Below are 20,011 nucleotides of genomic sequence, written 5' to 3'. Positions count from 1 at the left end.
TGTTATTATAACCCGATATCATGGGCAAGCCCAGCAGTCCAACACAACCCATATTCGAAATTTAAATCAATCTGATCCATAGAAATTAGAAATAGCTAGCTAAATTGTTACTAAATTGTTAGCATGTAAATTCAAAAATTAAGCTACAATATTTAAGGTCCGTTTAGTTCACGAAATTGATTTCTTAGAAAATCAATTCCTTTACATTTTTTAAGGGAAAAGGAATGTGAAATTAATTTTTCTGTGTTTGATAATCCTGAAAAATTAAACCAGAAATTACATTTTTATTTTCATTTTCATGTTTGAATTGTGCAGGAATTGAAAATGAAAAAGTGTCAACTTTTTCAATTATACCTTCATTTATTATTTATTTAAGGAATGATAATATAGATGACATTTTAAAATAATAGCAGAGTTAGTTTTGTCCAGAAACAATAAATGATTTCCAAAGAGGGGGAAAACAAAACCCAAGTTGGAGCAAAGGTTTTATTTTCCTTCCAATAAGTGCATCAGATTCCTTTAGGTCATGAATTGATTTTTCTTCTCTGTACTTACCAAATGTAAAAATATAATTGATTTTCAATTCTCAGATCTCCAAAACTTGAACTAAACGGATGCTAAGTGTATTGTTTTTAGCCTATAAATAAATACAAGGGGTTATTACTTGGAGCAGACCACACTCTAAGCTAGCTCCGCCTCAGTATACAATACTTATTTCCATTCTAAAGGTTTAGTATGAGAGCTTTTTTGCAAATAAATACCCCCAAAGGGCTCATAATAGCTCACGTTTTGCTTTGGTTCTCAGGCCAGCCTACTAATATTTGCCTAAGCCCATTTCAGAACAGGAAACTAGCAAACTCCAGACTAGTTCAGTTCACCAAGCTAGTTCCACCCAAAATCATCAACAATTAATACACTTGAGAACCTAAACACATAGAAAATAAATCAATCAAGTACACCGATTATTGGTTACCTAATTCCATAGTAAATTATCAAGAGAGAAATTCAGTTGAACATAAACAACCTTTAACAAATATACAGCAAACAGAAAATGGACACTATGCTTTTTGTTACGACACACTAATTATTAACCCGTTCCATTACTTTGTTTTTTACATTTGGGAGATGTTGATTTAAAAAATGTGTAAACGTAACAATTAACTTACAAAATAAAAGTGACAATTAATAGAAAACGTGAAGTCCCAGGAAAAATGAGTTGTTGGACCCCCTGGAAAAATTGCCAATAGCTTGGATGGCTTCACTTGCAACAGCCATGTTCACATCTGTTGTAAGCAGCAGGAAAAAGATCTGTATATAATGAGAAATGTTGAAGGGAGGGGAAGATGAAAAAAACAAACAAAACAGCAAATACAAGAACCAGAGAACAAAAACACCATCGAGCACTAGTTCCCCCATAAACCATTTTCATCAAAACTTTAATCAGAGGAAAGGCTCCAATTAAATTTCGGAGGATTGGAAAATTTCCCAAAAGGGGCCTCTTTGGAGAAGCACTTCACAGCAGAAATGGTTCCTTGGAGCCACATTTAAATTGGAAAAGCAACAATTAATCTTTGGCACACAGCAGCCCTTCACGTATGGCCAAAGTCTCAGCGTCAGAGAAAGAAGATGCAGAGCAACATCTATCACTTCCACCAACAAGCTTGAAGGTGAATTCTATGGACAAATCAAAGTCACAAATTTGTTCATTGAAAAAAAGAGAAGGAAGCATCCCAGAGTAACAAAAGTACTAAATCCCAACTCATCATACAACTAATTGTTTGGGAAAATGATAAGCAAAACAAAAATTCTGAACTCATAAAAGGAATAACCATCACAATACTAAGGGTTCTCGTTATTTCAATTTGTCTACTTCATTTTAAGATGGAACTGTGTGACTTCAAGCTCAAACATAATTAACATTAAGAAAAGGCTGCAACAACCTTAATCTGATGAGTACTTAACAGTGGTGATGCATAACAACAAACCATGCCAAGTGCTAACAGCCAGAGCTGGCAGAAGCTTTTACCAACAAGTTTTAATATACTTTTGATTCTTGTTCATTTGTCAGTTTATTTCAATCAAGTATTACACAAACTGATCATGAAAATAACAGATCGACCATATCTGAATGTGTGTCCAGAGAATCATTGGATTTACAGTTATTCACCACAAATCATCTGGGGAGACTCAAGGTGTTTGATGTGGGTCAACTCAATTAATGCAATAACCTATATCAAGGCTACCCTTGTTGATACCTCAATGCACAGCTTTTGGCACTTCCATCATCAATTTTCTAAGACTGGTTAGTCCAGCAAGATTTTTCAAATCCCAATTGGAGCTTGAAACATTTACTAACGTCTGCAAATTGCCAAGAATTCCCAAATGCAGCACTACTTTAAATATACCTCTGACTCTGTAATTCCGGGGTAAATATAAATGTCTCAATTGCCCCATCTTCCATATCACATTTGGAATTATCACTTTCCAGTCTATCCTAATATACTCACCGAAGCCACGTAAATCTAGAGTTTGCAAACATACCAAATTACCTACAGAAGATGGCAACCCTTCTAAATAATGACACTTCTTTAGACTTAAAAACCGTAAGTGGACTAGACTCCCAATTTCACTTGGTAGCTGTGCCATTCTCCATATACCTTCAAACTTCAAAACTCTAAGCAATTTGAAGTCCTTGAACAACGATCGCATTGATTGTTTATAAAAGTCTCTGGAGAAATTTGGTGAACCAAAGTATAAAAGAGACCTAATGTGACCATCTCTTGTCGTGGGAGCTAATTTATCAACTTCTTCGTCCAAGAAGATGGCAAGTCTTTGAACTTTACCAATTATTGGTGTTTCCTTGGTTATTGCGGCAGACAAATTGATGATATGAAGAAACTTCTCTTCTTCCGCCTTTAACAAGCACAAGTCTCGCATAAGATCATGGAGGCGACAAGTTTTAATTTTCTTAGTTGAACCATACTCTCCAACTTGAACCATACACCTTTCTACCAACTCACTTAAGCAATTGTATACTATATCTTCCATTAATTCCACTGAACCATGTCTTTGTAATGTTGAAGATATAAAACCTTCTGTCATCCATAATTGAGTTAATGTTTTCACCGGTATCTCCTAATCCTCTGAAAAATTTCCTAAATACAAAAAACATCATTTTAAGTGATATGGTAAGTCATTATAACTCAATGCCATCACGTACCCATGATGCACCTTGATACTCTTGACCTTTGTATTCTTGTTCAAGGTTTGTGCCTCTACTTATATATGCATTAGCATTGTCATGCATTGATCCACTCATCAATAGTGTCCTTCACAGTTAGAATTCATGCGAGCACAAAAATGGCTAATGGCAAACCTGCACGGTGTTGAATCATTTTCTCTCCTAGTTCTTTCTTCTCTGTATAAAGCCATGAGTATTTATCAGATTCCTGGGGGAGATAAATCCATGAGTAGGGAAGGGATTAACTTTGAGATAATTCGTAAGATTCTATTGAGATAATCAATAATCCCCACAACAGAGTTGAATTAACATATTATAATATATGCTTTCAAGAAGAAAATATTCGATATAAATTAATATTTTTGTTTAAATAGTAGCTAATAAAATACCTTGGATAAAATTATATAAATATGTTCGATATAGCTCGAGTTCGTATTGGGTTCAATTTTTTTTTTTTTGGCTTGTTCGAGCTCGGCTTGTATAATAAACAAGTCAAGTCAAGCCAAGTTCAAGCTTGAAAAATTTAAAACAAGCCAAGCTTGAGCAAGGTGGTATTCGGCTTGGTTCGGCTTGTTTACACCCCTATGAGAAAATATCCTCATCCAAAAAAAAAAAAACTGAAGAATATAATCATGTACAACAAATTTGACTTTTCATGACATTTTATTAATGGCGTTTTAAAAATCAATGTCATGAAAAGACACTATTATGGCGTTTTAAAATAAAACGCCATGGAATACAGTATATAGATCGTTCACTATGACAATCAAATAAAAATGTCATTAAATAATGAAACAATGACATGAATATTGTGCCATAAAAATTTAAAAATGGGATGGCGTTTTTCCAACGTCATGGATACTTCGACTAAACCATGACAACATAGAAATGTCATAAACTTGAATTCTAGGACACTTTTTCAACGCTATGAAAAATCTGGCGAATTAAAAAAAATTTCAGCCCAAAATATTTGCCTCCAACGGGCGGGATAGAAAATTTTCGCGGAAAAACGAGCCTCACCTACCACCAGACTCAGCCACACACTAACCTCCACTCTCGGTGTCTGGGTTATTGTTTCTGTCTGAATCTCCACTTTCTCCACACACTAAATCTCCATCCTCTCTGTGAGCTTGCCTCTTATTCCTGTGTTCTATCTCTGGAATATATCTCTGCCCCACTCGTTGTCACATATGTTGAAGAAATGGTTGGAACCCTGTAGAGAATGAAGAGGAGCCAAGTTGTTTCTCAGACAATTTCATCTTCACTGTTTCTCTGAAACTCTCACGGTAAGCTTTGAAACCTGTGAATGGTGAATGGTGTTGGAATCCCTGAAATTTGGGATTTTTTTTTCCTGAACGCATTTGATTTCTAATTTCTAAATGTTTTCTGATTTCTGATTGTAAAACAATGTCGGCATCGAAGCATTTCCTGATATTGCGTCCAGAAGCAGTGCGGGACCATCTACGACGACGTCGTTTAAGTCGAGGTTGGTTTGTTTGGTTGAGTTTTTGGCTTTGTTTTGCTCTGGTCTTTGAGTTGTATTGGTTTTGGGAATCTGGGTTTTTGTTGTGATAAACCTTTTTGAAGGTTTTGATGATTTATGGGTTTTAATGGGGGTTGGTGGAATTTGTAAGCCTCGGTGCTGAAGAAGTGTAATTTCAGTTCAAGAACTGTTAGGTATATAAGAGAGAGAGTGCGGGTGTAGTAGAGGATTATGGCATACCTTTGGATGTGGGAGTTGGAGATAATGGAGTTTGAAGCAGTGGATGAAAGTACGCGCCTTTAGGATTTTATGTCTTCACAAGTTTATTGGTCGGTGAATATTTTTTACGAGTTTATAACGGTCCTACCCCTGTTCTTGTTGCGTTGGACTGTGTTTCATTTTTTCAACCCTTAAATTGACTGACCAAATTGAATGACCTAAATTTGAAAGCTTAGTTGATATCATTGAATGACCAGAATTAGAGTGTAACATGCATCAGCATCCAAAACCCATAATTAGTTTTTAGAACTCTAAAATGAGATCATTGTAGAATTAATAAATAATTTGTATTGATGCATAAATATCTGGATTCTCATTGGTAACTTATACCAAAACTCATATTCAAAAATCTTATTTTTATAATTTTAAAAAATAAATAAATATCTGCTGATGCTCTTACATGAAAGACCATGCATTACATTACAGACATTAAGAAACCTATGGTCCTAACAAATCCAAATGCTACTGAAGGCTTCTTCAAGTGCCCTCTTCCTGCTAATCTCTACACTCCACCCTCCTGCCCTTCCACCTCTCTCCGCTCGGAGCTTCAACATTTCTTCATCATCAATAGCATATCCATGCATATCATGCGCCCCTCCAAGTGGTAGTGGTTGTGGAGCCATGCCAGTTGGTCGTGGTTGTCCTCCTACAATTGTAGGTGCATATTGTCCCTGTATTCCAGCACCAAATCCTGCTTGAGAGCCTTGGCTCAGAGCCTATCAATAAACACATAAAATCAGTTGGGAAAATACTGTTGTTCCCTTTGGGCTGGAAAAACTGGCACAGTTTACAAAAATAAATGATTGACAAAAAAAGTTTGAACATTTAAAAAAGTTTTGATCATCTAAAGAAAACATAAAGGAATGCATAGAAGTAATACAATATGGAGGCTCTTCAAAAATGTGCTTAAAGAATTATTATAACAGGGATTGGGTGCCAAATCTCAATTTTAGTGCCCCATTTACGTTCAATTTCATCTTGAAGCTCTAGTTCTCATTATTGGTGAACCTCTGAGTGTAAACTAAGCTGTGCATTATTTGAGTTAATGTGTCTGCAATTATACATTTCTCTTACAACTCTAACTTATTTGACAACAACAATGTTCTTTGCTTTGTGTTTGTCTTTCAATGCCGAGCAAGTAGATTAGCAGTCTATTGTTTGTCAAATTGTATATTCTTTGGACTAAATTAAGAATCTGAGACAATTTGTTCTGCTATTTTGCTACATATATATGCAAAGTTGTTGTACAAATTCATGTGTGAGTGGAGGTGGTCTTTTATCAATATGTTATAATGGTTGGGATTACAGTCTATATATATATTCTACGAGAAGACATCTAAAAGCAATAGCATTGATGATAATTGTTATTGAGAGAAATGGGACATAATGTACATTCTGGATATTCATTTGTTAGCATAGACAACTTTCATTTATATAGGTTCAGTTTTAATTGCAATTGTGAATGCTCCAAAGTGAGACATGAACATTCTGTATTTTGGAGTTCATTCATTTGTTAGCATAGGAGAGATAAATTATTTCAATAATATAGGTGCAGTTTTAATTGTGATTGTCCAATAGGCAAGGCTTCCTTATTTTTCTGAAAAACATCATTTAGCAGCTAGTCTTACGTAAGTTTGGTATTTTATTTTTTCTCTTCCCCCACCTTATTTTTCTGTAGAATATGTGAAGATTAGATGCCAACATGAGGCATTAAGACTTGTAGCATTCTATTCTCTCAGGAAATACAATATTTACAAGAGAATCTGTTGGCCTTTTACTAAAGAATAAAGAATAAATAGAATACTTAAATTTGGAAGGCCCCTGTACCTCAGATTGCTAGAAACTGCCATATAAACTCCATAGGCTGCACTAGTTGATAATATGGGAACATCCTCTGCTTCACCAGCAAAAGATTTATCGAAAGCTTTTCGTGCATTAATCAATGCATTTGTTACACCTGTACCAACCTGAAAAAAAAAAATGTAATCAGTCATAGGGCATCAGTAACCATTTGATGGCTACTGATGCCATGAACCATATAACAAAAATGGTAACTTATAACCAGAAATGTTCAGTACTTCAGTTCCATTTTGCTTGCTATATCTCTAGTCCTCAAACTAGAAATGTTTGAATTACTTAGTTTTCAATATGAAAAAGGGCAGGTTATCTAATATCTCCTGATCTCTCCAGGGGTATGGCGTAAAGAAAAATGAGATTTACTTTGAATAGCAATAAATTAAGAACGCTAGAGTCTCAGAATGACAGAACCTATTTAGAAGACTGGTTTGAGGGACGCCTAGTCTCAGAATGGCCTTTTCATATTATTTGGAGAAAAGTATTTACATGCTTGTCATTGATGATACATGATTGCAATTATCCTATACTCATAGAGACATGGCCACCAAATCAATGCAGTTCTACAAATTACTTGGTTTATTTTTGAAAAAATCGAGTACAAGATTAGATTGTATTTTAGATAAACAAAGCTGAAACAACCAAATGTAAAAGACCATTAAATTAGAAACAGTCAAGGATTATAATTCAAGTAAAGAAAGAAAAAATTGATAAGCAAATACTACATATGAGTGCTACAATTGAGGAATTTTATGTTATGGATTTAAGATTGCTGAAGCTTTCCATTATGTTTCTAGGTACAAATCCAAGCCTGTTGCTGTTAAAATTATATAGCCAACCAGAACATCAGCTGTTTATCCTGAACGCAAGGAAAAATTTCAGGAGGTTACATTGCTGTCAAAGGTGAAACATGAAAACATCGTGAAGGTATGAAACTTATTCCCTGATACTTGCATTTGTCTAACTATATGCATATATATTTCTCATCATATCTCGGGAAACCTTTTCTCCTTTTGTAAAGGACTTGAACTGTTTATACTTGTCTGTTATGATATACTATTTTGGTTCCTCCGTCCCTTAGTTTCGGTGATTAGAAGAATACCCTTACGAAAATTAACCTTTTGTTTTAAGAAATATATTTATTCTATTTATCAAGGTGACATTAAATTTTGACACAAGGAAATGAACACCTCCCAGTCACTATACACGTACATCTGTTCCTAAATTGGTATTCAATGCCCTGTGTTAGCTTCTGCAAATTGGCCAGCAAGTATTTAATATTATGCTGTTTTGGGATAATCTTGCCTTGGAGTAATAATTCTTCTCTTTTAACTTCCTAAGGTACTGATAATGTAACCATTTATGGAGCTTTTGGCATTATAATGATAGCAAGTAAAGTATATTTGGAGAAACTGGACAAACAGCTCAAGCTATACATCATTATATGAGAACTGTCTAGCACTCTAAACTTGATAGAGCATTATCTGCAGAACGCCTTTAAGAAGTTGGTATTATTGACATACATAATGATGTCCGTAATTTTTGAAAGCTACATAATAAGAAATAAAATCTCAATTCGTTTTTGGTTTCTAATTCTTTCAGTTTTGTTGTTCTTCGCCTTCTAATGTATCTGGTACAAATCTGAGTGTGGATCATAATTTTATTTCTTATTAGTGTGTGTATATATAATATTCATAAATCCAAGTGTTGTAATTGAGGAATTTTATGTTATGGATTTAAGACTGCTGAAGCTTTCCATTATGTTTGTAGGTACAAATCCAAGCTTGTTGCTGTAAAAATTATACTGCCAACCAGAACATCAGCTGTTTAGTCTTAACGCAAGGAAAAATTTCGAAGGGAGGTTACATTGCTGTCAAAGGTGAAACATGAAAACAATCAGGAAGGTATGAAACTTATTTTATTAGATCATAGTTGTGGTAAATAGATGTGAGATGGATTGCTTTTGAATATGTTCTGCACTGGATGTAGTTAAGGTCTGAAACTTTAATTTGTGTAAATCATATGTTCTTAGATTAAAAAAGCTTATTAAGGATGGATAAGAGCTGGACAACTTTTCCCAGGTTTCTTAAAATATCTAACTTTTCCCATAGATAGTTTAGGGACTTATTTAGAGTGGATAGTAATATATGTATTTTTTTCTTTCTTTGTAGCATTAGTCGGGAGTACCAAGAAGGGTTAACAATCTTCATTAAAAATGCTAAAGAGTATGCAAGGAATCCTGATATGCTCGTATGTCCTTGTAGTCTCTGTAAAAATCTTAACTCACAAAATGATGAAGATTTGTACATGCATATGCTCAAATATGGTTTTGACCCTCTATACAAGGTTTGGATCCTCCATGGGGAACAACCAAGTAGTGGTACAAAAAATGCAGATTTTCAGATGCCTTTGCTAAATGAAGATAAAAACAGGGCAGATGTACAAATGATGTACAATGATACGTACATTCCTTTTGATAGAGTCGAAAATTTGGCACCTAACAATGTAGAGGAGGGTTTAGCAAAGAAGTTAGAGGAGGCTGAATCTCCTTTATATGTAGGGTGTAGAAAGTACACAAAGATATCAGCTACCTTAATTCTGTACAAGCTTAAAGCTGCACATGGCTTGACTAATAAGGCATTCGATGATTTTCTTGAGACTTTTAAGGATATGCTTCCGGATGATAACAATCTGCCAAACTCTTTATATGCAGTAAAAAAGTTTGTAAAAGAGTTTAATTTAGGGTATGAGAAGATTGATGCATGCGTTAATGATTGTTGCCTATTTAGAAAAGAGAAAGAGCACATGGAGACATGTCCCAAATGTGGTTCATCACAATGGAAAGTAAACCCACGCACTAAGAAGATTAAGAAGGGTGTTCCAAAGAAAGTTTTGCGTTACTTTCCTATAATACCTAGATTTCGAAGGATGTTTCTTTCAATAGAAAAGGGCCAGCAACTAACTTGGCACTCCACTCACCATAGTCAAGATGGAATGATGCGTCATCCGGTTGACTCATTCGCATGGAGGATTGTCAATAATAAGTGGCCTAACTTTGCATCTGATCCTAGAAATCTAAGGCTTGGGCTTGCGACTGATGGGTTTAACCCCTTCAATAATGGCAGTACATATAGTTGTTGGCCAGTGATCTTAGTTACCTATAATCTGCCACCGAATGTATGCATGTCGCATGAGAATTTGATGCTGACTTTACTTATTCCTGGCCCAAAACAGCCGGGAAATGATATAGACGTGTATTTAGAACCACTTGTGGATGACTTGAAGGAGCTTTGGAATAATGGCGTGGACATATACGATGCATTCAGCAAATCCATGTTCAACTTGAAAGCCATTTTGTTGTGGACAATAAATGATTTTCCAGCATATGGAAATCTAGCTGGATGTACTACAAAGGGAGAATTCGCTTGTCCAGTATGTGGTCCGAATACGTGCTCTCAGTGGTTGTCAGTTGCAAATAAGACTGTGTATATGGGTCATAGGCGGTTTCTTGTACCAAATCACTCGTGGCGCAACCAATCAAATTTGTTTGATGGAACCAAAGAAACAAGGAGGCCACCGAAACCATTATCTGGGCCAGAAATTGCAGCTACTTTATATGACTTTAGAAATGAGTGGGGAAAAGGCCAAAAAAAGAGAAAACGGGTAGAGAAGGGGGATTCATCTAAAATGTGGAAAAAGAAGTCAATATTTTTTGACTTACCATATTGGGAGGTTAGTTATTTTTGGCATTTTAAAGTTAATTGTTAGTTAATTTTAGTTTACAGTGTATCTTAATCTTTAAGGGAATAGTAAGTGTATATTGTGTTATTGGTGTTGCAGGTATTACCATTACGCCATAATTTGGATGTAATGCATGTAGAAAAAAATGTTTGTGAGAGTGTTATAGGTACAATATTTGATGTTAAGGTGAAGGGAAAAAAGAAGAGAAAATCAAAGGATATGGGAAATTCAAAGGATAAGAAAAAAGCAAGGAATATTGGAAAATCCTCAAAGGATAAGGGTAATTCTAAGAATGATCCTGATTCGCGAAGGGATATTGAGCTGTTGGATCTTGTGCAAAAGCTGCCTTTGGAAGCACGCAACAACAAAGTGCAGTTTTCATCAATACGCTACACACTATCAAAGGCTGAGAAGCAGAAATTTTGTGCGAGGCTTTTTAGATTAAAGCTACCTGATGGATATAGTTCTAATATTGGGAATTGTATCAAGGTGAAAGAATGCAAAATACTTGGTCTTAAGTCCCATGATTACCATGTGTTGATGCAGCAATTGTTATCAGTTGCTATAAAAGGAATGTTACCTGATGGGCTACGAAAGGCAATCTTTCGGCTGTGTTCCTTTTTTAACGAGCTATGCCAAAGAGTTATTGATAAAAACAGATTTGAAGAATTAGATGATGAAATTGTGGATACTGTCTGCATGTTGGAAAGGTACTTCCCTCCTTCCTTTTTTGATATTATGGTTCACTTAACAATTCATCTAGGACGAGAAGCTAGATTATGTGGACCGGTGCATTATCGGTGGATGTACCCTTTTGAGAGGTAATGTAACTATGATCTCTTAAATCCTTAGTTAAAAGTAAGTTCTAACCATGCATAGCTAATCAGTTTTTATTGGACTGCAATTGTTAGATATATGAAGGTGCTTAAAGGGTATGTTAAAAATCGTGCACGAACGGAAGGATGCATAGCAGAATGTTATTTGGTTGAGGAGTGTGTGAGATTTTGTAGTGGATACATGCCACAAGTACTGGCAGCAGTAGGTGCTAAATACAATCGCAATGAAGAATTTGCAGATGAAACAATCGTATGCGGGAGCCCACTGCGTAGTGGGCGAACAAGTGAATTGTCAGCTGAAATGATAGAAGTGGTTCACCTATATGTGCTACTTAACAGTGCTGAAGTTGAACCCTATATTGAGTGAGTACACTAACTACATCTTCCCTTAATGGCTACTTAACTGACTAGTATTCATGACAATGTAATTTTTATATTAGGGCACATAAGGCTGAGTTAAAGCATTTAGATCGGCGTTTGCTACATGATGATAGTTTGCTAGAGAAAAGACATTTACAAACATTTAGGGAATGGTTAAAAAGCAAGGTTAGAAAGACATTTCTTTCTTTTAAGTACTTCCATGGTACAAAACTCCTAAATTAAAGCTTAATTTCATTCTCTTATGGTTGCACAGGTTGAGTCTGAAGCAGCTACAGCTGCAAACAAGTCTGAGACATTTGAATCTCTTGTAAAAGGGCCTAGGCGTTATGCAAAGTCTCACGCTGGTTATATTATCAATGGACAACGCTTTCACACAATAGATGTTGATAATTCTACACTAAACTATGGTGTTTATGTTGAAGCTGAAACATTATGCAGGGCTAGTGTGAAAGACACATCACAAATTGTTGCTAAAGTTGATTATTATGGGGTTATAAAAGACATTTTGCTGCTGGACTTCAACACTTTTAGGTTACCTGTATTTCTCTGTGATTGGGCCAACATTGTTAGTGGTGTGAAAAGAGAAGATGGTTTCACATTAGTTAACCTTCATGAAGGTTTAAGTAAATTTGAAAGGGATCCATTCATTCTAGCTTCACAAGCTAAACAAGTCTTTTATTCTAGAGAAAGTGAAACCTCAAATTGGTATATAGTACTAAAGGCACCACCAAGAGGTTTTCATGAGTTGGATCCATATGATGAGAGTGTTTATACATCATATATGCCACAAGATGTATCTACACTTGATATAGACAATAGGGACATATCTGCTCCAACTATGTAATGTTTAATTTAACTTGTAGCCAGGTGTTAATGGCATCTTTTGGGGAATTTTGAATTTATATAGTTGTTAAGGCACCAAAGAGTGTTTGTCATGAAATGTAATTCTTGTATCTTGTGAAGTTGCTTATGTTTGTAAAGTGATAACAGTTATCCTTTAATGAATTCCATATTTTTTGTTACCCATGTTACTAAATTTAGGCTGCAAAATGGTAATAGAGTGATTAACTCAACTGATTGTTTATATTTTCAATTCATAGCTCAGATACCTTGCTTTATTTTTCAAGTTATACTTATACGATTACGTGAAAACTGATTCTGCCTTTGGTGTGGTTGCTGTTGCAGTACCTAACTTATTAAAGTTGACCTCAAATTCTGCATTTGTTGCCTACACTATGGGGGAGGTGAGCTAGCTGCAATACAAATTTGTTTTTTTATTAATTGTACATTTTTTAGTTCATTTCCTCTTTTATACTAATTTTGGCAAATATTTTGATTGTGCAGCCTTCGCATCCAGGAAAAAAAAGAGCTAGCCATGAAATTGGAGAAGGGCATTCTGTTAGAGATGAATGCTCTGAATCCAGTCCTCAAAAGAAGAAGACTAGGGGCAAAACAACACTGCAAGTGATGGCAACCGGAGAAAAAAACCGCAAAAATGTTGAGTGGAACGAATTTGGCCAATCTGTTGGTGTTGACTCTATACGTTTCAGTTCAACTCTCGGGTGTATAGCACGAGAATTGGTGCCAATCAATGTATGTAGTTGGGACAAAGTGGAAACCAAGATTAAAAGTGATGCTTGGAAGCTCTTAATGGTAATGTTATTATATATATATCTATATATAATGTACCTTTTGCAAATTTTAATAAGGTTATACCTGATTGTAATTCATAATGTATGATGCTTAATTAAGTCTTGACTCAAATGGCAGCACAAGTACACAGTGGATGCCAGCCACAAAAAGTTGATATTCATGATGATGGGCAAGTTATGGAGAAGCTGGAAGTCCGCGTTATCCATCTCAATTAGAGAAGTTTTACAATCTGGACAAGATCATAAACGCCATATTGCCCTAATCAAGCCTGCTGATGTCAAACAGAAGGAGTGGGATGCATTTCTGACAGAACGCATGTCAGATGGGTGGAAAGTATGACTATTTGTGTTTCGATAAGGGAATTTGTATTTGTAGATCTAAGATTACACATGAAATTGACTGATGTTCTTATCATTCCAGGCCAAAAGTGAGAAAATGAGAAAAATACGAGCCCAACAGACTCTACAGCACACATTGAGCCGAAGAGGTTATGCACGATTGGAACATGCTGAAGTAAGTACCACTCAAACATACTTGTAGAACAGTTAACAGCATGTATGACCAATATTGGTGTTTATTTGTGTATGCAGAGAACAAAGAACCCCGATAAACCTTTGAGTAGGCCTGAATTATGGATTAAGGGACATATACCCAAAAAAGCCAAAATGAGTGAGGCTGTTGCTACTACAATTGTATGTATTAACTATGAATTCAAATATGCCTTGCTTTTTTCACCAATGCTTTCAACTATGGTATTTACATTTATTTATTGGCTGATTTTAGGAAAAAATCAAAGAAAAAATGGCAAGCACTCCAGCTAGTGAGAATCCAATTGACATTTCAGAGGATGCATTGACTGAAGTGCTTGGTAAGGAATGTCCTGGTCGTGTTCGAGCACTAGGATTTGGAGTTACACCTACGAAGGTAAATGCTCAAATCGAAAGCAATTCATGGAGACAATCACTAGTGAATGATATGAGTCAACTGTTGATTAGACAAAAGCAGCTAGAGGATAGTATTGCTCAATTTGCATCGTACATGGTAAGTTTTGACAGATACTCTAGTGGTTTTTCTCAATTCTATTATTATAACAGCATGAAGCATCTCAATTGTTTCTTTTTTTTTATAAAAGCAAGGCAAAACTGGTGAGGAAGTTGCAAAATGCCCAGATCCAACTCCAAAGGTAAAATGATTCAAATAGTTTAAAACAACAAAGACATCTTCTTCTACATTCTATTGCCCATTTTCCAAATTATAGTGTAGAAAACTGTATCAACTAACATGTTTACCTCGGAAGCTGACATTTGAGTATTTTTATTGGTTTTATTTTAGTCTCCAGAACGTAGTACCCAAGTCCTTCCTAATGTGAACCTGTCTAGTGGAAACCTTGTTAAGGCAAAGTGTACACTTTTAAATTGGGATGGAACAGGCCAAGAAGTGGCAAGAGCAGAGATTGAATCTACAGATCCGACAACACTTATACATCATGTTGTCCTTGGACCAGATTGCTATAAAGTTTGGGTGCAAGACATTGTAGTTCATCAAGTGCCATTGTTCAGGAGTTCACGTGAATTTTTCATACTTGATGATGCTTTGGGAAGCACTGTTGCTTGGCCACACAAGTATATTAGAATTGACTGATGTTTGAGGTAATATCCAAAGACTTTGGTTTAGTTATGGCTTTTTATATTGTCAATGTTTAATTTTCTTGCTGTTAAGGTACAACATGAATGATGTGATTGTAGATTTAGAAGTAGTTGCTAAGGACACTAATTAACAAGTGGAAAAGGTTTGAGGGTGTGGTCATCAACTTTCTATAAAATTCAGCTTCCAATCCCACTTGGATTGACTTTTCCGAGCATCCCATCTGTTGGTTCAACAAATCATCATATTAAAGTTGTAAATAGCCCAGATTAACATAACCAAGCAACAAAAAAAGAAAAGAGATTAACCCAGAAACCAATTAATTAATAAGGTAATATAAAACAACACACTTACTTACCAGGTAGAATTCTAGCCCATGAAATGGAGAACCTGTATGCATTTATCCCTAGGGAATGGATCAGCTCAATGTCTTCCTATATATACACAAGTCCCAAAAAACTAAATGTAATTAGCATATCTAGTATACATTTAGTCTTCTGATTTTAATTGTAATTAAAGATCATAAGTATCAAATGAATACTAAGTAGCGATGGTAATGGTCGTCTGCAAAGTCTCCAGTCTCATTATCCACTATTTTTCCTGAAGTATTTTATAAATGTAGACATTAATTTAGTTAATTAAGACCTGTACTTTGCAATTAGCAGTCCAACTGAGCAGAATGGTAGTAATTAAGATTAATTAGAATTTGGTTATTGAATTACCTGGAATGTGACTATAAACATCCCAGTTGCTTAGGCTCTTCCCATCTTCAAGATAAGCCCCTTCAACCTTACAAAATTGAATTTGTATGAAAGTTAAGTTGATATAGTTTCAGCAAAGAAAGAATTTAAGAAGAAGAAGAAGTGCCTGATAAGATGAAGTGCTTGCTCCAAAGAAGAAGCCATCTGGGAACTGAGACCTTTGAATTTCTTCTTCATCTTGCTTGAGACTTTGAGCTAAATAAGCAGTGAAAATTAGGAAGATAACAGAGCAGGACAAGAAACAGGGCTGGAATTTCATATTGTAATTGGTTTCAAGTTTTGCGGTTTTATTGACTAGTTTTGGGTATAGCTGGAATTATGCATGTCAAGTGGTCTACTGCATTTTGGGACAACAGGTAGGTAGTAGCTTAGTCTTGGACTCGTGGGTGAAACCTAAAAAACAGATAAAAATTAATCAATTATCTACATTACATAGTTTAGTAAAAAGGAAAATTCCTTTGTCAAATTAAATAGTAAAAAGGAAGAAAACAAAAAACAAAAGGAGAGGACAAAAATTTGTGCTTTTTGTGACAGTGAGGCAACTGCAGGCTGCTTTCTTTATATTATTAAATAAAACCCTTATTTTTTAGGTGAGGTTATTTAATTTTCAGTCCTTTAGAATGTCTCATATGCTCTATGAAAATAAACCCAACTAGAAAATATATATATCCCTAGCATGTTATGACAAAACATTAATTAAATGATATCTTGTCTGGATAGGAGAAATATAATGGCCATAAGAGTTTAATATCATCCTGGGACTTTATGATCAGGGAAAACATGCATCTTGATCATGACCAAATATTTCATTTTGTACAAGGTGCTAGGGAAGCATATATATTCATGTGGACATATATTGGAGAAAAAAAAAATCTGTCTATTAATGTAGGTTATTGCATTTCCTAAATTTCTTGACAATTCTTCTTGCTTGGAAAAAATAACAAATTAATAGACATTTATTACATGAATACCTTCAGTTTGGTGATTCCCTATGCATCAAAATATAGAGGGTACCTGTTAAAAAACTCAATTAAGCTTAGGATTTCCTTTACAAGTCAGATAAAGCCTAGGAGTAACTGGAAATATTTGTTAGAAATACATTCTGATTGTCCTTTTTTGAACATCTGAGTTACGAAAGCGAAACAGAACTCAAATTAGAAATCAAAATTGTGGTGTTTGAATCAATTTATGGCTTTTTTTGGTGTGTATGTTTTCTAATGAGTTAAGGATTGAAATAAACTATTAATTTCTGACCAATACAAGTTTTATTATTTGAGATGGGTCTGGTACTCTGGTCTGATTTTGCTCAAATCATAATTATGCACATTCCCCACAAACGGGTATACACACACACACACACATACACACACACCCTAGTCATTACTGTTTTCAAGGAAAAAAATTGTAATGTTTAGTAGGACTTGCCCAAATTTATATGTGATTGAGAATTGAGAAAAGAAAGTAGGGGATTAATTTGTGAGCCTTAAGTCCCAAGTTTGTGAGCCTTAAGGGCAAAAGGACTATTTTGTCACTGTACAACGCCTCATGTGCACTTGGTGCCATTTTTTTGGTCAATTTGAGTGTCTTTTTTTTAAGGTGAATTTATTTATCATTAGTGGACCTTTTTAATATTTGAAAATATTAAGTGAGTTTATTTAATATTTGGTGTGTAAACTAACTTTTGAATCGTTTACTTTATAATTTTTCTGCACTTAGAGAGCGTGGAATGCAAGTGATCTTGCCCTAGTTTATAATTAGTATATAAATCAAATTGCTCAGTAAACTTAAGAGTCATCATCATGTTCTCTCATGGATAATTAGTTTACATCATATTCTCTCATTCATATTTCATGCTTCTCTCATATGGACAAAGCCTAGGGGAAGTTCTAATATGTCATCCAACACATATAATTAATATTCTATCCCACGAATTCAGGGTGTCTAATTGATTGATATTTGATAGTGCACCTTTCTTCTTGATTGCAAAGTCGATATAAAGGTTAATGTACCAAAAAATAAGTGGATATATAGGTTCATGCACCTGTACTATAATTCAATAATTGCTCAACTACCTTCTCGATTCTGCTGTGAAAGTACTCTTGTTCTTTAATAAGAGGTAAAAAGTTTATTCAAAAAAATAAGAGCTAAACAAGTAGTTAGTCCTTCAGCACGAAAAATTAAAATAAGAAGAAACTAGCTATTCTATGTTGTTTATCTTCTCCCTTCCCAATATTGTTTCATAAAAAGGAAAAAAAATACAGTATTTTTCATTAAAAAATTATTATGTTTTTATTTCAAATTGTCGGTTATCCACATGTGCATCGTGATTGCATGTACATATTTCAGCTATTAGTTATGATTCTATTTTATACATTCTTTTGCACCCAGCATATAAATTTTGTTCCTTTACTTTTCCTAACTCTAGCTTTGAACTGGGAATTTTGGTATTGGGGAATAATTCAATTCCTTGATTTATTCATATTCCATGCAATGTATGTTTGGACAAGGTGGATGTGTTTCTCATCACAAGGCAGATATGTACAAAGAAGCAAAGTCCCAAATTTATATGTGATTGAGAATTGAGAAAAGAAAGTAGGCTTGGGAAGTCCCAAATTTATCTATTTTGCTGGCAGATTTCAACCTCATCATTTCTGTCCTCTCTAACATCCTTGTATAATTTGCTAGCTTTGATTAATTAAAGCATTGCCTTGAGTTTGATCAGAGTTTATATCAACTGGGGATATATTTAGCTTTTCATACATACATATGGCCAGTGACTTGTTTGCATGATTTTTTTTCATCCAAAAGCCTATTTGCTCACACTTGTTGTTATCATTGTCACTGCAGATCAAGAAGCAAAGAGTGGAATTAGGAATGACCATCACAAGCAATGCTACTTTTTGGACATAATCATCCTCACTCAAATTACCACTAATAGGTTGGCTTTTGAGGATTTATATATATGTGCATTTTGAGACAGTATTTTAAGTTTCTAGTGGTGTATGTACTAGCTAGAAACAATGTCAATATTATTAAATGACATTTCATTATATGTATTAGAATTTCATTACTATATAATTATCCTTAATTTTGTTGTAATGGTAGAAAACCTTGAACAATTTGGTTGCCTTTAATGTAAATTCTAATTTGGTATTAGATTGCTTTAGATTGGTTGCCTTTACTGTAAATTCTTATTTTGTTGACATTTCATTATTGGTTTAGCTTTAGATTGCTATAATACATGCATTTGATAAAAATTGATTAGTATTATTATTAATTATTTTTTTCAAATACACCCAATATTCCATGGCATCCCTTTTTTTTTTTTTGGCCACTTCATGGCATCCCTTTAAAGTCACCAAAAGCAATGGCATTTCAAATATGGCAGAATTAGATGATATAGGTCATGTAATGTTAAACTTTTTCAATGGCAATGTAAACAATGCCATAGAAAGGCTTTCATGACATTTAACAAACGTCATTGAAACGCTTTAACATGGCATATTTCAGATGTCGTTGTAGGCCCAACCCTTTCAATGGCGTTTGAATCATGCTATGGAAACACAATTAGATGACAGCTACTGAAAGTCATCTAAAGTTAGCCATTTTCAATGACATTGAGATAACGCCATGGAAAGGTTTTGCATGACATTGCTCAAACGCCATATAAATTGTACCCTTTCAATGGCGTTGAAGCCATGCCATGTAAATTCTTTAGATGACATGTACTGAAAGTCATCTAAAGTTAGCCATTTTCAATGACATTGAGATAACGCCATGGAAAGGTTTTGCATGACACTGTTGAAACGCCATATAAATTGTACCCTTTCAATGGCGTTGAAGCCATGCCATGTAAATTTTTTAGATGACATGTACTGAAAATCATCAAAAGTTAATCATTTTCAATGACAATTAATTAACGCCATGGAAAGCATTTACATGACACGAATCAAACGCCATAAAAGGTGTGGAAGGATGACAATTTTTCAACGTCATGGAAACTATTTTAGATAGCGTTTTTCCGGTGCCGTAGTAGGGCCACCCTTTCCATGGCACCGGTATCTACGACGTGGTTCGTGGCGTTTGGAAACCGCCATGAAAAGCCTTCCATGGCGTTTTTCAAACGTCATGGAAAGGG

General features: G+C 34.8%; 1 protein-coding gene, 2 long non-coding RNA genes and 1 pseudogene across 4 annotated transcripts in view; 1 reads left to right on the top strand and 3 right to left on the bottom strand.

The window, feature by feature from the left end:
* The window catches only part of LOC147291044 (putative disease resistance protein At1g50180), a 48,771-nt pseudogene that overhangs the window by 8,955 nt on the left and 19,805 nt on the right, over positions 1 to 20,011 (bottom strand). The window lies entirely within an intron of this gene.
* LOC147291048 (putative disease resistance protein RF9) lies at positions 2,257 to 3,102 on the bottom strand. Its single transcript, XM_086234720.1, has one exon. It carries the CDS (start codon positions 3,100 to 3,102, stop codon positions 2,257 to 2,259), a length of 846 nt encoding a protein of 281 aa, XP_086090846.1.
* On the top strand, positions 7,192 to 18,927 carry LOC147291046 (uncharacterized). Its single transcript, XR_015121371.1, has 3 exons — positions 7,192 to 7,784; positions 8,628 to 8,761; positions 18,721 to 18,927. It is a non-coding gene; the product is annotated as an uncharacterized LOC147291046 (long non-coding RNA).
* Positions 15,660 to 16,109, bottom strand: LOC147291047 (uncharacterized). The gene is made up of 3 exons (XR_015121370.1): positions 15,980 to 16,109; positions 15,835 to 15,901; positions 15,660 to 15,712 (listed from the first exon to the last, which is right to left on the bottom strand). It is a non-coding gene; the product is annotated as an uncharacterized LOC147291047 (long non-coding RNA).

Source organism: Dryas octopetala, chromosome 3, assembly GCF_963921425.1.
Source record: "Dryas octopetala chromosome 3, drDryOcto1.1, whole genome shotgun sequence".
NCBI lineage: Eukaryota > Viridiplantae > Streptophyta > Magnoliopsida > Rosales > Rosaceae > Dryas > Dryas octopetala.
Note: the sequence above shows the minus strand (reverse complement) of the source record. Positions and strands in the feature narration are given on the sequence as shown.